The sequence below is a fragment of the Clarias gariepinus genome, chromosome 1, assembly GCF_024256425.1.
Source record: "Clarias gariepinus isolate MV-2021 ecotype Netherlands chromosome 1, CGAR_prim_01v2, whole genome shotgun sequence".
Classification (NCBI taxonomy): Eukaryota; Metazoa; Chordata; class Actinopteri; order Siluriformes; family Clariidae; genus Clarias; species Clarias gariepinus.
In genome coordinates, this window is record NC_071100.1 from 9,467,846 (window position 1) to 9,491,041 (window position 23,196).

The window sequence follows — 23,196 nt, forward strand, 5'->3', positions numbered from 1 at the left end:
CCACCATCTGGTTCCCACGCTTATCATTATCACCTGTTTCCAGTTCTGTTAATTCTAGGTATATAAGCACACCATCAACCCCTACTCACCCCTTGATAGTTGTGTGATTTTTGGATATGATTGTCTGTGTATCTTGACTTTGCTCTCAATCTTTAATCTTGGATTTATCTCTCTTGATTTGGAATTTACTGACCTTGTTGGTTTAGATCTATGGATGACTTGGCCTCTTGACCCTTGCTTTATGTTTTTGGATTTTATTTTAGTGTCAGGGAAGTGCCACAGAGTGTGGTAGTGAGCAAAATCCCCACATGGTGAAAAAAAGGAAGTTCAGCACTGCCATACTAAAAGCAAAACACACAACAAAGACAATTATGAGAGTGCTACTGTAATTTTTGGAATTTGAAGTAAGTAAGTCAGTGAGTGTACTTTGGTTACTGGAGCTTCTATCTAAGAGAATTAATTCTAGCTCATCTTAAATGCTATAACTGTCATCATATAGAACATATAGCTAAAAAATATAAACGGAATAGCCCATGTGCCCGATGCAATGTATCCCATGAGTATAGAAAATGTTAACAAGAAGCTGCATTTGAAGGATGTATTGTTCAAAAGGCATTGGCAGAGGGACAAGACTATAAGATATTAAATAAAGTGTTTGCAGAAGCAGTGAAGGCAGTAAATAGTAAAGGCAAGGCAGAGAACAAACAATCAGAATGAAATAAGTGTAGGAAAAAAAAAGAAAATGTGTGTGTGTGTGTGTGTGTGTGATGATGTCTCATCCATGGTATAATTTCCCCTCATGCCTATTATTCCTGGGATCCACCACCAGATCACCTGCTACCAGGATAAAGTACTTACTAAAGAGGAATAAAAATGTAATGACATTTTATTTTTGACCAAAAGGCAAGCAACGCCCACGTACAAAGGGAATCCGGTTAATTTTCAACTTGGCAACTGTGAACTGGTACATGAGCTGCTACATTAACGAATGTACTGACTATAGTGTATGAAATGTATTATGAGTGTGTGTCCTTTATCCATCAAATGTAAGTAATACTAATAATAAAAACAATAAATGTTTTAGGTAAAATACGTTTGAATAAAAATATTGAATAATGTCAAACAAAATATAAAATAGGCCTTTCAAGATTCTCAACAGTGAACAAAGATGAATGTTAGGGATCTAAGATAAAATGTTCTGACGTTTTAATATTGAAATTAAACCCAATTATACAGCAGAAATATATGTACGTTACATTATCTCTCTTTTTAATATTAAGAAATTTATTTATTTAGTTTCTCTTTCTCCTTTGCATTAGCAGTATTTTCAAGCTTTAGCGAAACAAATCCAGTCTAAATAACAAAGCAGTCTATAATATTCTGTGCCATTAAAAGCATGGCATTAAAGCAACAAATAATAATAATAATAATAATAATAATAATAATAATATTATTATTATTATTATTATTATTATTATTATTATTATTGTACTGTATAAGTAACTGAGTATTCTTAAAGAAAACACCACAGCATCCTCTTCTTATACAGAAACTCTGCTCACTCCTCCACAACTGCATTCTCAATTCTCTCTTCATCAGTTTGAGCTGTTAAAGAAAACAAAAAAAAGCACAGTTTGTTGTTGCTAAACTGCATTTAATTTTATCCTTAAACAGTTTATAGGGAGTTTATTTTAATGATTATGACTGGCAGTGAAGCGACAAGTGCCAGTGCTTCAGGAAAAGATTAACAACATGCATTATATCATTGTCAGTAACTGCAACATTTAGGTCAGAAAGATTCTTTATCAATTATTATAAACAATTTATTAGAGTGTCATGTTACTGTATTAAATACTACTTCTGATAACTTGGGAAGAGACTGACTCGTGCCTCAGTGGGGGCGTTATTATAACCAACTGCATGATCTCGATGTGAAATAAAATAATTACACCAAAGTTTCTTTCTAAGTAAAACATCTATTTCATATTAAAAATGTTTACAATGTTTTTTCTCAATAGAATCTTTAAGCTAGCTTGATATACAGCATTTTGAAACACATGGCACAAAATTTTAATCTGCACACTGAATAATGCACAAAAAGAGTTTATAAAGTACACGCCCAGGTGTTATCGCTTACCTGCCTGAGGGCATTGTGTGGCAGCAGACATTTAAAAAGAAAAACCTCTTTACCTCTAAACTCTTTAACTATATGTATCACACACCACTTCACCAATAACCCCTGAACAAAGGCATTGCTTGGTGTGTGGACCAAGGGATTCTAAATCCTACAGAAGGAGTGCACTACAGTAGCTTTCCATTTAACACTATTTAACCCCAAAGGTGTTAATGTCTGAGGATAAAAGCTAAAGCAGAATAAGTGGAGATATAAAGAGAACCAGATGAGATTTACAGGACTGTCCACCACCATCACCACTTACTGTATTCTCCTCACCATTCAGCTACATACTGTAGTACAGAAAAAGAATTCAAGACGACTTTGAACCCTGTTAATTACACTAACTCTCAATCGCTAATTGTGAGTCACCAGCTCCACCAGTCATGGCTAGTCATGGAAGGATATGTGTTGGAGAAGCAAAATAACTGATTAAATAAACAAACAAATTATGATCTGAACATTCTGAAAGAGTTCTCACCTCGAGCTCTGTAACATTTGAACAGTAGAATGATGGTCACCAGCAGGTATGGAGAGGCCGTCACAACACTACTGATCAGCATGAGCACTGAGGATGGAGCTGATCCTGAATATAATAATAATAATCATATTAATAATAATACATTATGCACAAGACATTATGCTTTACAGTGTGCTATCTTCTTTACTGTTTTATCTGATTCAGCTCATGAGAGAAATAGCTTTTACACATGAAGGACCTGACATTGAATAAAATAATAATCATAATATATAAATAAAATTAAGAAATATATAATATATAAAATAATAATCATAATATGCTAAACTATGTGCATATAACAAACAGATACAAACAGTTTCTTTTTCTCTTACACACACACACACACACACACACACACACACACACACAGTGGACAGCATGGGAACACACTTTGCAATTATAATTTATAATGCATATATTTATAATTTTACAATTATATGCTCACATATACATCAATATAAGTAGTGTCATGTAAATGCACTGTGTTCAACATGGAAGTTCAGAATTTTATTTATATATATTAATAATTTCTCACCTCTGATTGAGACCCAGCTTTGTGGTGACTCTCCTCTTCCTGTGTATTTACAGTGGTAGAAACCTTCATCTAACTTTGAGACCTTATGGATGATAATCTCTCCTGTAGTCTGCGTCTGGAGAACTGATCCATCTTTATAGAAATCAGCTCGGAGATTTGAGGAATTTGTGTAGCGATATAAACAGCGTAGGGTCAGAGGATGTCCCTCAGTCACAGGATGGACAGGACTCGCCAGGATCACATCTCCATCTGGATCACAATAAAATAACATGTACAGCACAAAGGATTACAACCTCAATAATTATTCACACTTGCGGTGACAATTATTTAAAATAAATATCATTAGTGTATGTTGTGTACAACAGTAACTATTTAACATGTATTATAAAACCAGAGGCAGCCAAGTCATATATTTCTCAAAACATTATAGACAAAAAAATATAGACATAGTATTTTCCCGAAGTTATTGTCAAACTTTAATTATTGTACCTATTACAAAACGTAAATATTTTTTACAGACTTTTTCTCTTTAAGGTCTGAGTTGCTACAGAATAGAAGTGGGAGTTAAATTACAAAGTTGAAATTCATCCAATCCTTTACCAGCTGGCACTGGAACTTCTAGATCCTGGATGTGGATGATCTCACACAGAGGTGGGGCTGCTATTTCACCCTGGTATCCTTGACGATACATTCAGGAACATGAATAGTTGCGTCAAAATGTGTCTGGCAGAGAATAGAGATCTCTTCCAGCATCGCATGAAATGCAACTGATTACACATACAGTATGTCAAGGTATGTACTGTAGCCTTTCTTTTTTAGATTGTTTCAGATTGTTTCATCGTAGCAAGAGTTATTACGAAATATTTGAGGCCTCTTTTGTGAAGTACCCTGTCATTAATTGAGTACCAATGATTGTAAGGAGCATGGTGTGGGTGTGTTTTAGAACCTACATAGAACTGGAATGGTAACTGAGCATCTGGAATTCATGGACCACAATTGATTTTTGTTGTGACACATACTTGAGCAATAACTATTTAATCACTAGTTAACCATATGCCAAATTAACCTTTTTTTGAACCAATCAGTTGGGAAGCCTTGAAGTTTCATGAAGCCTCATTTTGGCATCACTACTTGAAACTAAGGTTAATGCTAACACAAGAAAACAGATAAAAAACTAAACATACCAGGAAACAAGAACAGTTTCGATGAAAGCAGATGCAACAAGACAAGACCCAACTCAACCACAGACATCATATCGACTGATTAATCAAACTAAACAATGGGCAGGTAAATATCATTACACTATTGTACAATCATATTCGTACTTTACTAAAGTAGGTTTATTAGAGGATACATTTTACTTTTGCTTTGTAACACGGCCACCCGTGCAAGGGGCAAATCTGCAGACAACTAGGCAGATTTATAGGCAGGCACAGCAGCAGATGGCTGTAGTTGCTAGGCAACCCAGCCATGTTGCCAATCAAAAAAGACGCACTACACCTGTCAAGCAGGTTATTTAAACCCCCAGAAATCAGCACACTATGTGTGAACATTAAATGGTGACCCTGCAGAAGAAGAGGAAAAGGCCGCAAGGAGGATCACGTCACGGCCCAACTGGGGAAAGATGCCGGAGAGAGGACTACCGTCTGAGGCTGCGGATTGAGGCAGTAGCTGCTGTTCAGGCAGGCCCAAGCTGCCACTCTGCCCACTGCCCACCGTTCACCAGCCTGTGCCAGCAGGGCACTCGCCACCAGACCTGCACGTGCAGATTCATTCCTTTCCTTTCTTTCCGTCCTCCCTCCTCACCTCGTGTCCGTGCTTTATGGTGCCGCCCGTGCAACAGGGGTCAAACCCGTTACAATGTCATTTGTGTAGGAAAAGAGCAGAGTTTTTTTTTTTATAATCAGTACTTAGTAACATATCCTCTGGCAGAAATCACAGTTTGCAAACGCTTTTTATAGCCAGCTAAAAGTCTTTCAATTCTTGTACTTTGGATTTTCTCCTATTCCTCCTTGCAAAAGGCTTCTAGTTTTGTAATATTTTTTGATTGTCTTGCATGCACAGCTCTTTTAAGATCTACCTACAAATTTTTAATAATGTTTAAGTCAGGGGACTGTGATGGCCATTCCAAAATCTTCATCTTGCATCTCTTGAGGTACTCCATAGTGGATCACACATATACACACACTCACACATTTATTCATTTTTTCACACTACAGGCAATTGGAGAACGCCAATTAGCCTAATCTGCAGGTCTTTCGACTGTGGGAGGAAACCGGAGTACCCGGAGGTAACCCACCAAGCACGGAGAAAACATGCAAACTCTATGCACACAGACACAGGTGACAGTGCTAAGCACTACACCATCATGCCGCCATTCAGTGAATTACAAATATATCAAAGTTATAGGTAAATACTGTAATTCTAATAAAGTATTTGTATTTACCTTTACAGTTCCTAAATAATACGTTTTACACTGATACATTTCCCTTAAGCATCTTCGTTATTCATTACAATGATATAATGCCTGTCTTCTGCCAAACACCAAGCTCATAAGTTCTGTGTCATCATCACATGATAATCAATGAGGACTGATGCCACCATGTAAGTACCTGCTGCAGGCTCTGCTGCTGATGTTACAACTCCATTAAGAGATGTAACCATGGAGTAGATCTATTAAGGGCTTTGTAATGTTAGCGGCAGAGTCTGATAACATACAACATGGCACATTACTATGACTTTATCAGGAAGTTTATTTACAATCTCACAGTAATTGTGATGGTACAAAGGAGACTTTTTTAGCTTGTTTGTTGGTTTAGATGTTTTGTTTATCGTTATCTATGTGTGATGTAAGACTTTTCGGTGCTCGGTAACCATAAGTAAATGGCTTTTCCATTCTGAACACTGCAGCATATTTTTGTGTGGCTCTGCCCCTTGTGAGACCTGCTTTGTTACAGTTACTATTATTGTTGGATGGTTACTGGTTAGTGTTACTGTGGTGTTTAATTGGATGTAAAATTTAGATAAGGAATGTAAAACTGTGTGGAGCTGCATTACAGCCTCATTTAGTGTTTTATCTCCTCTACTGTAGCTGATTCGGCTCACTCAACTGGCATTTGGTTGCTGCCTTTAGGTTATATTACCATTGCGGAAGATGGAGAAATTTCAAAACATCTCTGCAAAATAACAGTTAAGTGTCCAGGACAACTCAGAGCTGAATATTCTGTAATAAAACTGTAATTTCCCTTTTCCTTTAACAGTAAACACACTACTGTACATGAAGACTCACCATGCACTGTGATGTTGACAGGATTACTGTTTTCTCCAGATTCAGACTCACACCAGTAAACTCCAGTGTGGTATGTGGGAAGGGAGCTGATATTACATGTAGATCCTGTAACTGATCCCCACCATGAACAATCTGACACTCTTTCACTGTGTGTGTATCGTCTCACTGTCCATCCAGTAGAGTTACTCTGGTCCTCACAGCTCAGTGAGAGAGAGTCACCAGTAAAGTGTTGAGTTCTGATGGGATTGATAATCAAAGAGACTGGAGGAGATTCACCTTAAACACACATTATAATTTACGTGTTATTATGATTGTGTTTTTATGGCATAACTTACTTACAAAGTTGTTGTCATTTTCCTCACCAGTGATCCATAGTGGCTGTGAATTGCTGCGATATGGCTGAACCTGCTGTCCGTCTCTCTGTCCTCTGCACGTATAAACTCCTGTGTGTTTACGAGCTGCAGTTCTGATAGTGTAGGAGCCTCCGCATCCTCTCCTGCTGTCTGAGAGGAGTTCCACTTTATACTCGATATCCCCATCACTGTCTCTGTAGGGAACCTCTCTGTACCAGCTGAATGTCCAGTCTGTAGAGGAGTCTGTAACCTTACAGTTTAGAGTCACTGAGTCTCCTTCAGTCAGCCAGCTCTGTGGAGATACACTCAGTACGGGCCCTATCCATGTTACACAGGAAATACACATTGTTGTTAATCTTTAGGCTTCTCCCATTGAGGGGTTGCCACAGTAGACCACACAATCCGCACAACAGTTTGCCACAAGTTTTCAGCCGGAAACCTACCAATGAGACATCGTTGCCCATTCACAGGAAATGCACAAATATACTTAAATCTATTAATTTACTTCATACAAAAAAGTCATTTCATACCTCACAGATAACACAAAAAGAAATTAATAGTAAATCAAATACTAAACAGGGAAGAAATTAATGAAGAAAACATTAAAACTCCATTAAGAGATGCCACCATGGAGTAGATCTGTTAACAGCTTTGTAATGTTAGCAGCAGAACCTGAAAACATACAACACTGCACATTACTATGCCTTTATCAGGGACGTGGAGTTTATTTACAGTAATTGTGAAAGTACAAAAAATGTGAAAGATTTCTATTTTGCTCGTTTTGATTGTTTATAGTTAGCTATGTTTGATTAGTAAATGGGTAAAGAAAGGGAATCTACAGTATTATGCACGTTTGTTAGTTAGTTTCATTGTTTTAACAGTTACTGTACTTTGATATGAGAGTTTTCTTTGCTAGCTATCTAGGAATGGACAATTAAAGGAAGGTCATCTGTTGATCTAATATTGTTCCCCTTTCAAAAGCTACACTCGATGCTGCGCGAAAGCGCTATGGGAAACTATTCCTCGTGACTGGTTGTGAAGCACGTGTGTGTCAAACAGGCCAAATATTTTGACATTATAAATAGGCATGAACCGGAAACACCCTCAGATCATTTTCTCTTCAGGATCCATGTTGTGTGTGTGCGTGTGTGCAAGCATTTTTTAACAGAAAGCGAAAATAGAAGTGTCTTACTACTCACCAGAAAGATGGCCGAGTTAGACACGAGTCCGTTCTCCGTGTAGAAGAATATCTCGCTGGGGGCGATCTTCGCGTTTTCTGTTTGAGTGTTTGGGGGAGGAGCACACTTTCTCGGGCTTCAGGGAGCAGGTAAGTATTGCGATTTTCTCTCCCGAGAGAAAAAGAAGAACTTTCTCTCTCGCTCCCGTGGAGATGGAAACTATCACTCCAGAGCGCTCCTCTAGTGATGAGTCGGTGTGTTAGTTTCGCGGTAAAAGTAAATAAATTAAATAAATCCCCCAAACGCTCACGGTCAGCCGACCGGTGTCTGTCGGGTGGCCGGAGGAGGAGGGGCCTCAATTATGGCCCCTCCCCTCCTGGCGACCTCCATGAGTTAACTCTTTCATGGAATAAGCCATATTTATCCTGTGTTTTGGTGCTATTGACATTTGATTTGTTCCAATGTCATGGATGAAAGTGCGGTCCTTTATGATGATGTCCCAGATCAGAGAGACGCTCACGGGCTATCTCTCTCCTGGGAGCTCATCCTCTTGAGAAAATCCACACTCCCTACCAAGTGTGTAGACTAACATCTTTGTTGGTGGTAGAAGATTTTTCAGGCAGCGGGTCAGCCTGGTGCAGCCCTGCACACAATGGCTTTGCAGGCATACCAGACTGACCTACTGAGAGCTGCACCTTTTAGAGAGGCTGGCAGCGGGGAACCTACTGCCAGCTATGTCTCTTTAGGTACGAAGCTATAAAGAGGACCCGCATCCTTAGGAGGCTGTGGTTCAATCTCCGCCACCACTGGTGTTTCGGAGAGCAGCGGTCTCCAGTGACACACCCATCTAGCCGAGGTGTTAAAGTTCGTGCACCTTTAGAGAGGCTGGCAGCGGGGGACCTACTGCCTGCTATGTCTCCTTAAACACGAAGCACTGTGGAAAACCAGTATCCTCAGGACAAAGTGTTAGTTGCTTGGGTTCCTCCTGCCGTGTTTCAGGAAACCGAACACCTAACAGCCACCACCATCACCACCCCTCCGTCAGCATAAATACGTCGCCCTAGCTCACCTCACTTCTTAGGGTGGAGCCCTAACGCCATAAAGCGTTCTCCTTCCTACACGAGGTATAAGGTTGAGTGTCATGTGGAATCCGAGCGCAACGCGGGCACAGCTGTCTCCTGCGCGCGCCGAACTCATTAAAGCATACTCTAAAGGAGTATAAGCTAGGCGAGGTGGTAACGTCACCGCTCCCAGAGTGGTTTCAGTGGTGGCTTAGTGCCGGGGGATTTTATCCAAGGGCCAATTCCCAGAGTCAACAAGGGTTACGCGCCGGGAGCTTCGTACCCTTTCTATGTGGTTCAGACCCTCATCCTTGACTCTGGGTCCCACTCTAGGTCCGTGCTGTCGTCGCGAGTTGCTAACGGCAGACGTTTTTCCCTTAGGGGCCGGAGCGTGACCTTAGATGGCCGCCCAACCCAAGGGAGCTGGAGAGGTCATCTTCTCGTGTGGCACATTAATTGCCCTGAAACGATGACTCTATTTCTGGCCCTAAAATACTCCCTCCAGCAACTGAGAGGCAACAAGGGTTACGCGCCGAGAGCTTCGTACGCTCTTCATGGAGCTAGTGCCTTGGCATCAACATGCCTCTTAGCTCACCTCGTTTTCTTGAGGATCAAGTCTCAACGCCACGGAAAGCGTTCTCTTTCCTACACAAAGCATACATTGAGTGTCATGTGAGATCCGACCGCAATGGGGGCACAGCTGTCTCCTGCGCGCGTTGAGTCCATTTTGAACACTCTAAAGGAGTTCAAGCTAAGCAGGAAGTAACTTTCACCGCTTCTGTGGTGGCTAAGTGCCTGGGGATTTCATCCAAGGGCCAATCCCTAGAGGTAATAAGGGTTACGCGCCGGGTGCTTCATACCCTTTTTATGTGGTTCAGACCCTTGTCCTTGACCCTGGGTCCCACTTTAGGTCCGTCCTGTCGTCGCAAGTTGCTAATGGCAGACGTTTTTCCCTTAGGGGCCGGAGTGCGGCCTTAGATGGCCGCCCAGCCCAAGGGATCTGGAGAGGTCACCTGCTCGTGTGGCACATCAATTGCCCCGAAACGATGACTCTATTTCTGGCCCTGAAATACTCCCTCCAGCAGTTAGGAGGTTAACATGTTCTAGCGTGGAAAACTACAAAAGGACATGGCGAAACATGCTGACCCAGTCCACTGCCGAACCGCTTCAGTGCTGGAACTTCTGCAAGAAAGTTGACCTCAGGCTTTTGCCCTAGTGCACTCAGAACATACTTAGCCGCTCCTCGCCTACGTGCTGACTGATGGGGCTGGTGGAAAGCACACCTTAGTTGCAGGCTTATTCACGGGCCTTATCAGCCTTTCTATTGTGCTTAGGCTTTGCCATTGGCTAGCTAGAGCTATTCTGCATTCTCACCCAACTATTTTCTGCAGTTGTCTTCGAAGCTTCTGTTCTCCGCCGTTACAGCTACGGGGCAGTAAGACTTCATTAACTGTGTCTATTTTATGCTCCTTAGGATTTACAGTATACCACCGCACTAGCCAGTGGCATAAATCAGAGCAGATTTCATATGTCTTGGGGCCGCAGCCGAGGGGCAGCCGCCATTAGACGAGTCGGGTTAAAGATGCTAGCACTCTAGCCTAGGAGGACAGGAGAAATTCTGTCCCTCGGGACCTTTTACATTCCAGCCCAACTATCTTCCACAGTCGAAGCCTTCTGTCCTCCGCCGTTAGCTCCGGAGCAGTTAAGACTTTATTCGCTGTGTCCAGCTCATGCTCTTCAATTTACAGCGCACCTCTGCATTAAGCCAGGGCCGTAAATAAGAGCAGGGTTTCATACGTCTTGGGGGCGGGGCCGAAGGGCAGCCGCCATTAGACGAGTTGGGTTGGAGATGCTAGTGCCCTAGCCTAGGAGGACAGGACAAATTCTGTCCTTCAGGATCTTTTACATTCCAGGACATAAAACATGTAGACCCAGTCCATTGCCAAACTGTCACAGTGCTGGAAGTTTCTGCCAAAAAAAAAAAAAAAGCCGTTCTGCATTCTTACCCAACTATCTCCCACAGTCGAAGCCTTCAGTCCTCCGCCGTTAGCTCCGGAGCAGTAGGTCTTCATTCGCTGTGTCCAGCTCATGCTTAAGCCAGGGCCGTAAATTAGAGCAGGGTTTTATATGTCGTGGGGCCGCGGCCCAAGGGCCACCGCCATTAGACGAGTCGGGTTAAAGATGCTAGTGCTGTAGCCTATGAGGTGCGTGGCATACTTCGCCTCTAGTGATTAGGGCCGTTCGACCAGGAAGTTTGCCTCATCTATTGCTCTGGCAAGAGGGGCTTCCAAACATGGCATGCGGCAGGCTGCCTTTCCGCAAGACATCGGTCAGGCGTCATGGTTGGATGCCAGGCTCGCGGGGTCTAGGAGTCCTTGGGGGTACTGTGCGCACACGACACAGCCCTGGGGGTCCAGACACTTGCAGTGCGGCGGAGTGGGTATTCTCGTTCCCATAGCGCTTTCGCGCAGCATCGAGTGTAGCTTTTGAAAGGGAACGTCTCGGGTTACTTTGCTGTAACCCTGTTCCCTGAAAAAGCGGGAACGAAATGCTGCACTCCAATGCCGCACTGCATGCGTGACCGGACATCCTCCAGACAAAATTGACCTGAGGGTGTTTCCGGTTCATGCCTATTTATGACCTTCAGGTGCACCTCATCGGTTGACGTCACCTGCCTGAGGTTATAGATGCCAAAATATTTGGCGTGTTTGACACACACGTGCTTCACAACCGGTCACGAGGAATCGTTTTCCATAGAGCTTTCACGCAGCATCTCGTTCCCGCTTTTTCAGGGAACAGGGTTACAGCAAAGTAACCCGAGACGTTCTACTTGTTTTGTAGTTTTTACTTTATTTAAAACCAATCAACTGTTGTGTGTGAAGATCAACAGTTTCTTTTAGGCCCTGGTTACATGCGCGTTAAATTCTTGGATAAACGAACGTGCTCTGAACGCCTTAGACGTTTATGTCGCATTTTGTGGTGGCCCTTGATTGACTTCTACACTGGCGTTCATTTGTCTCTGTCTAACGTCAGCCTGCAGCCCAAATTGTAGTTTGTGTGTTAACCTGTGGGGGCAGTGTCGGGAACTGGATATGAAAGCCCGCCGCTACTGGGTTCACTCTTTGACTGCACAACGTCGGATTAAAGGAAGTTTTTTTTGTGATATATGAAGAAATGTAAAAAATTTCCGCGTAAGTTTTTCAAAAATAATTTTTTGTTATTTTGCCCTTTTCCGCATTTTCCTATGTATAGCGTGTAGGATCATGGGATATATCCGGCCCTCCAAAGCGTAAAATGAACATAAAGAAAACGCACTAGAAGCAGTTTCCTTGCGTTCGTTGACTCTCATTGACTCTTATGTGTAGAAAACACTCGCCGCTTGATCCGTGCTCACCGGACGCTACGAATGCAAGAAAAACGCTCTATTTTAATGCCCGTGTAAACAAGGCCTTAAAGACAAAGGATCACCTATTGTGTGCCTTCCATAGACCAATTTTCCAGTGTTTATTCCATGCCTTGTCTCTTAGCTACCGACCACGCTTTGTTTTTCTTGACCTCGCTATTGTCTCACGTTTTGGATTTCCACGTGCACGGATTTTGTTATTGACCATTGGATTTGTTTTAAGGACTACAAACTCGGATCACAGATTTTCTCTCGTTCTTTTGGCTCTGAACCCTGCTTGCCTTCGACTACGAATAAGCTTCACGAAACCAGCCATCAACCTGCGCGACTTCTCTATTCTCTCTCCGGCTCTCCGTGTCTCCACATTCCTGCCCAATTGCACTACACACAAAGCCCTTTTGCTGGCTCTTTGCACTTCTGCATTCCTGCACCGGACACACAAGCCGCTCTTGCCGGCTCACGGCGCTTTCGCATTCCTTCCAGACTCACGCTGCACACAGAGCGCTGCTCTCTCTCTCTCTGCACACTCAGCTTCCGGATACAGAGCAGCAAGCGCTCGAGAAACAAACACGTTTATAAAAACCCTGCTTCCAAGCCAGTTTCAAACTTCACATCCATCAGTTCATAACATAATAAATTCCTAGGAGTTGCTCCACTGCACTTGGATCCATCTTGACCTGCGATCCTCAACACATACACACACACACGTATATATATATATATATATACATACATCACAGTGGAACCTCGGATTACGAGCATAATTTGTTCCGGAAGTGTGCTCGTATTTCAAAACACTCGTAAACCAAATTTAATTTTCCCATAATAAATAATGGAAACTTAAATTATTCGTTCCACAGCCCCAAAAAATAAATACATAATAATTAATATTATTAATAATAAAATATATAATTAATATAAACACACGTGGTCACAGTGTTACAGTAAACAGTACGTGTGTGCACGGATGTTGTTTATACCAGTAAGAGACGTGCACTAAGACCCAGCAGGGGAGATGAAGACTCACCATGCACTGTGATGTTGACAGGATTACTGTTTTCTCCAGATTCAGATTCACACCAGTAAACTCCAGTGTAGGATGTGGAGAGGGAGCTGATATTACATTTAGATCCTGTAAATGATCCCCACCATGAGGGTGAACAAGCTGACACTCCAGAACTGTGTGTGTATCGTCTGACTGTCCATCCAGTAGAGTGACTCTGGTCCTCACAGCTCAGTGAGATAAAGTCACCAGTAAAGTGTTGAGTTCTGTTGGGATTGATGATCAGAGAGACTGGGGGAGATTCACCTTAAACATAAGTCACAAAACTGTTTATTTATGCTGTAATAAACAGTGCTTTATGAATGAGAATAATCCTCTACCAGTGCTTAGAGCTATTCAACTGCCTTAAACATTCCTCCCCTTAGGAGGGAGAATATTAAGAGTTTTACACCAAACATTAGTACATAAATTAAAACATAACTGCATGAATTAAATCAATGCTGTGCAAATGTTTAGATTTTATTTACACATCTATATTCAACACTCCAGCACACAAGTGTTTCATTTTTCCTCACCAGTGATCCATAGTGGCTGTGAATGACTGCGATATGTCTGAACCTGCTGTCCGTTGCTCTCTCCTCTGCACATATAAACTCCTGTGTGATTACGAGTGACAGGACTGATAGTGTAGAAGCCTCGAAATCCTCTCCTGCTGTCTGAGAGGAGTTCCACTTTATACCTGATACGTCCATAACTGTCTCTGTAGGGAACCTCTCTGTACCAGTTCAATGTCCAGTCTGTAGAGGAGTCTGTAACCTCACAGCTTAGAGTCACTGAGTCTCCTTCAGTCACCCAGCTCTGTGGAGATACACTCAGTACTGCCTCTGGTATCTCTGTTATACAGGGAACACACAAATATACTTAAATCTATATATTTGCTTCATACACAACACTCATTCCATATTCAAAGATCACATAAAAAGCAAGAAATAGTAAAAATGAAAAAGGAGAAAAAAGAAAAAGGAGAAAAAAGAAAAAAAGGATTTAAATAACGTGTTAGAAATGCATTTTTTCCCCTTAACCTCATTAATGGCTAATTTATTTTTGCTAAATAAGTCAGATCACCTGTATGGACTGGTCTGTGTGTCACACATAAGACAATGATAAATACACAACTGTTACATTTGACATCTCACCTTCTACAGATATCAAATTATTTTCTTTGAATTATATATTATAATCTTTATTTGAGAATTATATATATATATATATATATATAAAGAATCCTCACATTATTTTAATTTATTTAAGTTGTTAATAACAGTTTTCTCATGTCTGAACATTTAATAAATAAGAGTTATGTGTAAAGACACTCTTATTCATACAAGTTCCTTTAAACACACTTAGCACTACTTTACTCTACAGTATAATATAAAGATAGAAAATAGCTAATAAAATAAAGAATAAGCCACTGTATCCAGTGGTTAGGGTTTGGATGGGAATCAATCAAACATGGCAGGTGAGAAACCTACTGAGCCACCAATACCCCAATAATACAGTGTAGTACAGATACCTAAAAATCATAATTAAAAACTGTAATTGTAATGAAGTATTTGTTTTAGCATTTCCTTAAATGAAATGTGTACTTTTATTCTAATACATTTGCCCTAAGCATCTTCATTATTCATTACAGTTTAAGTTAGTGATATAATGCCTGTCTTCTGCCAAGCACCAAGCTCAGAAGGCTTATGTGTGTGCGCGCATGTAATTTGTCACTGTGCCGGTTCACACACACACTCTATGGTCTTTAGTGTGTGTGTGTGTGTGTGTGTGTGTGGGAAGCACCCCCTCTCTCCTTCACATACACACACACACAAACACTCTCTGGTCTACACAGAAACTCGGCTCTGTTGCGATTCTTTTTTAAGGTAAAGTGCAGGTTTATTTGTTTGTTTGTTTTACTTTACAGCAGCAATTCCGTTAGTTTGCGCTTACACAAGTGTCATTAGAGATGTTCCTTACTAATTTTTCCGACAAAACAGTGTTGCCAGAGAGAGAGCTTGATATATGACAGCTGTTTACGGAAGTGTAGTCCAGTGCGGGAGATGCATTGTGGGTAGTGTTGGATTTAAGTTCAGGATTCACCCAAAAAAGTTTGTACTATAGCCCGACAATGCAGCAAATAAAAGAATGGGCACACACACACACACACACACACAGCGCCAGAGCGCACAAACGGAAACACTTATCCATCAGGATTTATTTTTACTCTTTTTAAAGTTAAAATGCAGGTTAATTTGTTTTATTTTTACTTTATATTTTGCATTAATTATTTTAATGTATTTATTTTTTCGGCTGTAAAATGAATAATTTAAGTTTTCATTATTTCTTATGGGAAAAATAAAATTTGGTTTACGAGTGTTTTGGAATACAAGCCCGCTTCCGAAAAAAAATTATGCTTGTAATCCGAGGTTCCACTCTATATATATATATATATATATATATATATATATATATATATATATATATATATTTTCAGTGTCATGAAATAGATTTTGTTCTAATAAGTGTAAGTGATTTTTAAGAGCGTCTGCAAAATACCTATACAGTGAAACCTCGGATTACGAGTAACACAGTTTACGAGTGTTCCGCAAGATGAGCAAAGATGTAATAAATTTTTACCTGAAAACGAGTTGTATCATGCATGCGGTCTTGTTTTGACACCGAGTGTCACGTGATCACAACTGAGCCAATGGTTTTTCTCTCTCTTGCACTGCGGCTTTGTGGGTAATCGTCTCCCCTGCTGGGTCTTGGTGCCCATCTCTTACTGGTATAAACAACATCCGAGCATGCGTGTACTGTTTACTCTAACACTGTGACCAAAAACGTGTGTGTGCGTAAAACATATTTAATTTTGTTTTTGTAAGCGTGTGTGTACAGCGCACGTATATTGTTTATTATAACACACGTGTGCATATAAAGTCAAAGGCAAGTCTCATTAGAGGGTAATGATCCATTTTTTTCTCTCCCTCTCTGTATCAGCCTGTCATGTGTGCCCGTTTTGGAATACGGGCCCACTTCCAGAAAGAATTATGCTCGTAATCCAAGGTTCCTCTGCATTATTATAGCCATTTGGCAGATGCTCTTATAAATCTCTCTTATAAAACATCTATTTCATGACACTGAGACAATTGTTAGTGTTACTGTGTTTAGTGGTGGGCAGCACGTGGAGTAGTGGTTAGCACTGTAGCCTTGGACCTCCAGGGAACGGGCTCGATTCCCGGCCAGGCTCGATACCCTTCTCTGTGTGCATGGAGTTGGCATGTTCTCCCCGTGCTTGGTGGGTTTCTCCATAGGTTCTCCGGTTTCCTCCCACAGTCCAAAGTCATGTAGGTTAGACTAATTGATATTTCCATAGTGTGTGTGTGTGTGTGTGTGTGTGTGTGTATCTGTGTGTGCCCTGCGATGGATTGGCACTCTGTCCAGGTTGTAGCCCACCTTGTGCATGACGTGTCCTGGGATAGAGTCCCAGCCCCTCCGTATATGACCCTGAATATGAGGATTATGCGTTATAGATAGTGAGTGAGTGAGGGTTTAGTGGTGTTGAATTGGATGAAAATTCTTCAGATAAGGATGTATAGCTCACAAGAGACATTCAACTGACATTCCGCTACTGGCTTCTGATAATATTACAGTTAAAGAACATGTTAAAAAAATTTCTGAGATGTACCAGTTAAGGGTCACTTATTGAACAGTTCCCTGAGTAAAAACCCCTGAGTCTTTAATATTATCTCACTCATGACTCACCATGAATTGTGATGTTGACAGGATTACTAGTTTCTCCAGATTCAGACTCACACCAGTAAACTCCAGTGTGTAATGTGAAGAGGTAGCTGATTTCACATGTAGATCCTGTAACTGATCTCCACCATGAGTGTGAACAATCTGTGACTCCTCTACTGTCTGTGTATCGTCTCACTGTCCATCCAGTAGATTTACTCTGGTCCTCACAGCTCAGTGAGAGAGAGTCACCAGTAAAGTGTTGAGTTCTGATGGAATTGATGATCAAAGAGACTGGAGAAGATTCACCTTAAACACACAACATTACAAAATTCACACATATTATAGCTGTTTTTTATGTAATAATTTACTCTGAACACATTCAAACCTCATTTAATTAAACAGTGTTGTACGAAAAAGAATTATCCTATATCAGTGCTTAGAGCTCTTTAACTGCCGTAAACATTCCTCACTCAGGAGAGAAAATATAAAGAGTTTTACATAAAACATTAGACACAGATATGATTCTGCATATGTTAAAGCAATGCTGTGTAAATGTTTAGATTTTATTTACACATCTATATTCATCACTCCAGCACACAAGTGTTTAATTTTTTCTCACCAGTGATCCATAGTGGCTGTAAATTGCTGTGATCTGTCTGAACCTTCTGTCCGTCTCTCTCTCCTCTGCACCTATAAACTCCTGTGTGATTCTGAGTGACAGGTCTGATAGTGTAGGAGCCTCGAGATCCTCTGCTGCTGTCTGAGAGGAGTACCTCTTTATACCTGATATCTCCATCACTGTCTCTGTAGGGAACATGTCTGTACCAGCTGAATGTCCAGTCTGTAGAGGAGTCTGTAACCTCACAGCTTAGAGTCACTGAGTCTCCTTCAGTCAGCCAGCCCTGTGGAGATACACTCAGTACTGGGCGTGGTGTCCCTGTTACACAGGAAATACACAAATATATTTAAACCTATACATTTGCATTCATATACACATTAATGATTCCATATCTCAAAGATCAGGCAAAAAGACAGATCCTTTAAAAAAAAAAAAAAATGTAAATAAATAAGTTGAAATTAACTAAGGCATTAGAAATGTATTTGTTCTCCTTGACCTCATTAATCTGTGGTTTATTTTAGCTGAATAAGTCAAATCACCTGTATACACTGGTCTGTGTGTCACACATGAGAGACTGTATCTCCCTGATAAACACATAACTGTTTTACATTTGACATCTCACCTTCTACAGATATCAAATTATTTTTATTGAATTATATAATATAATCTTTATTTTAGAAGTACAGAAGAAGAATGAACAGTCATGTTATATATTTATTAAGAATCCTCACATTATTTTAATTTACTTGAGTTGTTAATAACAGTTTTCTCAGGTCTGAACATTAAATAAATGAAAGTTATAAATGTATACAAGTTCCTTTAAACACACGTAGCACTACTTTACTCTATAATATGCAGATAGAAAAGAGCAAATAAAATAAAGAATAAGCCTCTGTATCCAGTGGTTAGGGTTTGGGTGGAAATCAAACCTGGGCCTTAAACATGGCAGGTGAGAAACATCCCACTGAGTCACCAATACCCCAATAATACAGTAAAGTACAGATATATCAAAATTAAAATTAGATATTGTCATTGTAATGAAATATTTGTATTTGTGTTTACATTTCCTAAATGAAATGTGTACTTTTACCCTGATACATTTGCCCTAAGCATATTTATTATTCATTACAGTTTAAGTTAGTGATATACAGTGCAACCTCGGACTACGAGCATAATTTGTTCCGGAAGCGCAAAACACTCGTAAACCAAAAAAGAAACAAAACACTCGTAAACCAAATCGAATTTTCCCAGAAAAAATAATTGAAACCTAAATTATTCGTTCAACAGCCCAAAATAATAAATACATAAATATAATTAACATAAAATATAAAGTAAAAATAAAACAAGTTAACCTGCACTTTACCTTTAATTTTTTTTTTTTATAAAACTCCAACAGATAATTGTTTATGTTTGTGCGCACAGGGTCTGTGTTTGTGTGTGTGTGTGTGTGTGTGTAAATCTAAAGTAAGCTCCTCCTTCTCGTCTTACACACTAACCCAACCCTAGCCCTTTCTCCACTCTTTTCACACACGCGCACACAAAAAAACACTGTTTTCTCAGAAAAATAAATGAAAGAAATCTCTCTAATGACACTCGATTAAGCAACACATTAACGGAATCACTGCTGTAAAGTAAAAATAAAACAAATTAACCTGCACTTTACCTTAAAAAAAAATCCAGAGAGAGCAGTGTTTCTGTGTGTGTGTGTGTGTGTGTGTGTGTGTAGCACGGTGTCCAATGACGCATGCGCACACAGACACAAAGAGCAGGCTGTGCCTTGAGCAGAGAAAGAAAACAGATTTATGACCTCTCTAATGAGACTTGCTATTGCTTTATTCATCATGCATGCTGTACACACATGCATACAAAAACAAAATAAAATGTTTTACACGCACGCGCGTGTTCACAGTGTTATAGTAAACAGTATACACCTGCACGGATGTTGATTATACTACAGTAGTAAGAGACGGGCACTAAGAAACAGCTGGGGAGATGATTACCCACAATTCCGCAGCGTAAGAGAGAGAAAAAAACTTTTGGCTCAGTTGTAATCCTATGACAATCGTCATTAAAACAAGAAGAGAATTCGTGATACAGTACATGATACTTGGTACTTGTAAACCAAGACTTGTTCTTTTTCTAAGTCAAAATGTATTAAAAATCTTTGCTCGTCTTCGGAACACTGGCAAACCGCGTTACTCGCAATCCAAGGTTTCACTGAAATGCCTGTCTTCTGCCAAGCACCAAGCTCAGAAGGTCTGTGTCATCATCATAGTACAATCAACGAGGACTGATGCCACCATGTAACTTCCTGCTGCAGGCTCTGTTTCTGATGCTACAACTCAATAACACTAGAAGCGCCGAGTACCGGTCATTTGAACGCAATGGAGGAAAAAAATAATAATTTGCACTCGATCAAATTCCAGGACCCTCCTTTCATGACTTTTCCTAGATCTGTAAGCTTAATTACCCTGCATGCTTACATAGTATAAAGCTATTTTGCTCTTATTTACGTTAAATCGCTGACAGCTGCACGTCGGTCATGTCGTTTCCTGCCTTTTCCAACCTGCAATTCTCATTTCTCTCAGCAGATGGCGCAAAGGATCGCGCATACTATCTATGTGTCATTCAGTGCGTATATGTTACTATCTCAGGTTTCATTCCACATATGCAGTTGCTTCCGTTAAATATATACAATTCACGATTTATTCCTACATTAATTATTAGCGATATTTTATAAGAAGATTTAGGGATTTAGCTCTACTTAATTTTATAACTGAAATAAAAATTCATCAGTTCGTTCATTCTGTTTGAAGCTTCTGAACATCTTGGATGTTTTTTTTTTAGTGTGACAGGTCTTTAGATGGAGCAAATCTATGCTAAGACAATGTAATGACCCCTCCTGAGAATATAAAGCTTTATTATTGTGTTTAAATTAATCAGATCTAACACAGCAGATAATAAACTATGCTATGTCATAACTGAAGCAAACACAACGATTATGCCTCATTTCGTTCGGTGTTGCTAGGCAACGGACCACGCGCCTATTCGGAAATGTGGAAATGTGGAAGTGATGTGTGGCCCTCAATGAGAACTAAACCAAGGATTTAGGTACCTACACTGGGTGTAACATCTGCATAGTGACACTGAACAGCTGAACAATTTAACTTTTCCATTTACCTCTGAGAAAAAAAGCTGTATTTTCTTTGTTTATATTTAGAATTTTTATAACAGTACAAAAAGATAACAGTTTGGTCTGTGCAGTTAGTGCCCTTGTGGAAAATAAATAAACGAATAACACCTTACAACCCCCTCTCAAGAGAGTGCCATAGTCTAAGCATATTTATTATTCATTACAGTTTAAGTTAGTGATATACAGTGCAACCTCGGACTACGAGCATAATTTGTTCCGGAAGCGCAAAACACTCGTAAACCAAAAAAGAAACAAAACACTCGTAAACCAAATCGAATTTTCCCAGAAAAAATAATTGAAACCTAAATTATTCGTTCAACAGCCCAAAATAACTCTCTCAAGAGAGTGCCATAGTCTATTGTTAGTTTTAATGATTTGGCTGAAAGTAATTATCACTAACCTAACAGCATTGATCATGAGTAGCTGAAACTAATTCTATACATAAATATATAAATATGCATGCTATACATACACACACATATTATATATATATATATATATATATATATATATATATATATATATATATATATATACATATACACATACACACACACACACAGGAACTTCTCAAAAAATTAGCATATTGTGATAAAGTTTATTATTTTCTGTAATGTACTGATAAACATTAGACTTTCATATATTTTAGATTCATTACACACAACTGAAGTAGTTCAAGCCATTTAATTGTTTTAATATTGATAATTTTGGCATACAGCTCATAAAAACCCAAAATTCCTATCTCAAAAAATTAGCATATTTCATCCGACCAATAAAAGAAAGGTGTTTAAAAAAATATGTTTAATTATGCACTCAATACTTGCTTGGGAATCCTTTTGCAGAAATGACTGCTTCAATGCGGCGTGGCATGGAAGCAATCAGCCTGTGGCACTGCTGAGGTGTTATGGAGGCCCAGGATGCTTAGATAGCGACCTTAAGCTCATCCAGAGTGTTGGGTCTTGCATCTCTCAACTTTCTTTTTACAATATCCCACAGATTCTCTATGGGGGTTCAGGTCAGGAGAGTTGGCAGGCCAATTAAGAACAGTAATACCATGATCAGTAAACCATTTACCAGTGGTTTTGGCACTGTGAGCAGGTGCTAGGTCGTGCTGAAAAATGAAATCTTCATCTCTATAAAGCTTTTCAGCAGATGGAAGCATGAAGTGCTCCAGAATCTCCTGATATCTAGCTGCATTGACCCTGCCCTTGATAAAACACAGTGGACCAACACCAGCAGCTGACATGGCACCACAGACCATCACTGACTGTGGGTACTTGACACTGGACTTCAGGCATTTTGGCATTTCCCTCTCTTCAGTCTTCCTCCAGACTCTGGCACCTTGATTTCCGAATGACATGTAAAATTCACTTTCATCCGAAAAAAGTACTTTGGACCACTGAGCAAAAGTCCAGTGCTGCTTCTCTGTAGCCCAGGTCAGGCGCTTCTGCCGCTGTTTCTGGTTCAAAAGTGGCTTGACCTGGGGAATGCGGCACCTGTAGCCCATTTCCTGCACACACCTGTACACGGTGGCTCTGGATGTTTCTACTCCCCCCAAGGTCTGGAATCGGTCCTTCTCCACAATCTTCCTCAGGGTCTGGTCACCTCTTCTCCTTGTGCAGCGTTTTCTGCCACACATTTTCCTTCCCACAGACTTCCCACTGAGGTGCCTTGATACAGCACCCTGGGAACAGCCTATTCGTTCAGAAATTTCTTTCTGTGTCTTACCCTCAATGATGGCCTTCTGGACAGCAGTCAGGTCGGCAGTCTTACCCATGATTGCGGTTTTGAGTAATGAACCAGGCTGGGAGTCTTTAAAAGCCTCAGGAATCTTTTGCAGGTGTTTAAAGTTAATTAGTTGATTCAGATGATTAGGTTAATAGCTCATTTAGAGAACCTTTTCATGATATGCTAATTTTTTGAGATAGGAATTTTGGGTTTTCATGAGCTGTATGCCAAAATCATCAATATTAAAACAATAAAAGGCTTGAACCACTTCAGTTGTGTGTAATGAATCTAAAATATATGAAAGTCTAATGTTTATCAGTACATTACAGAAAATAATGAACTTTATCACAATATGCAA

At 40.2% G+C, this 23,196-nt stretch overlaps 1 protein-coding gene across 1 annotated transcript; it reads right to left on the reverse strand.

Annotated features, from left to right (window-relative positions):
• Window positions 1-1,505: 1,505 nt before the first annotated feature.
• On the reverse strand, window positions 1,506-20,292 carry LOC128515217 (Fc receptor-like protein 4). Its single transcript, XM_053489333.1, has 11 exons — window positions 20,286-20,292; window positions 17,918-18,235; window positions 17,548-17,604; window positions 17,323-17,433; window positions 14,091-14,408; window positions 13,540-13,821; window positions 6,880-7,188; window positions 6,506-6,793; window positions 3,229-3,471; window positions 2,655-2,759; window positions 1,506-1,605 (listed from the first exon to the last, which is right to left on the reverse strand). Exons 1-11 carry the CDS (start codon window positions 20,290-20,292, stop codon window positions 1,559-1,561), a joined length of 2,085 nt encoding a protein of 694 aa, XP_053345308.1. The 3' UTR covers window positions 1,506-1,558.
• Window positions 20,293-23,196: the final 2,904 nt, after the last annotated feature.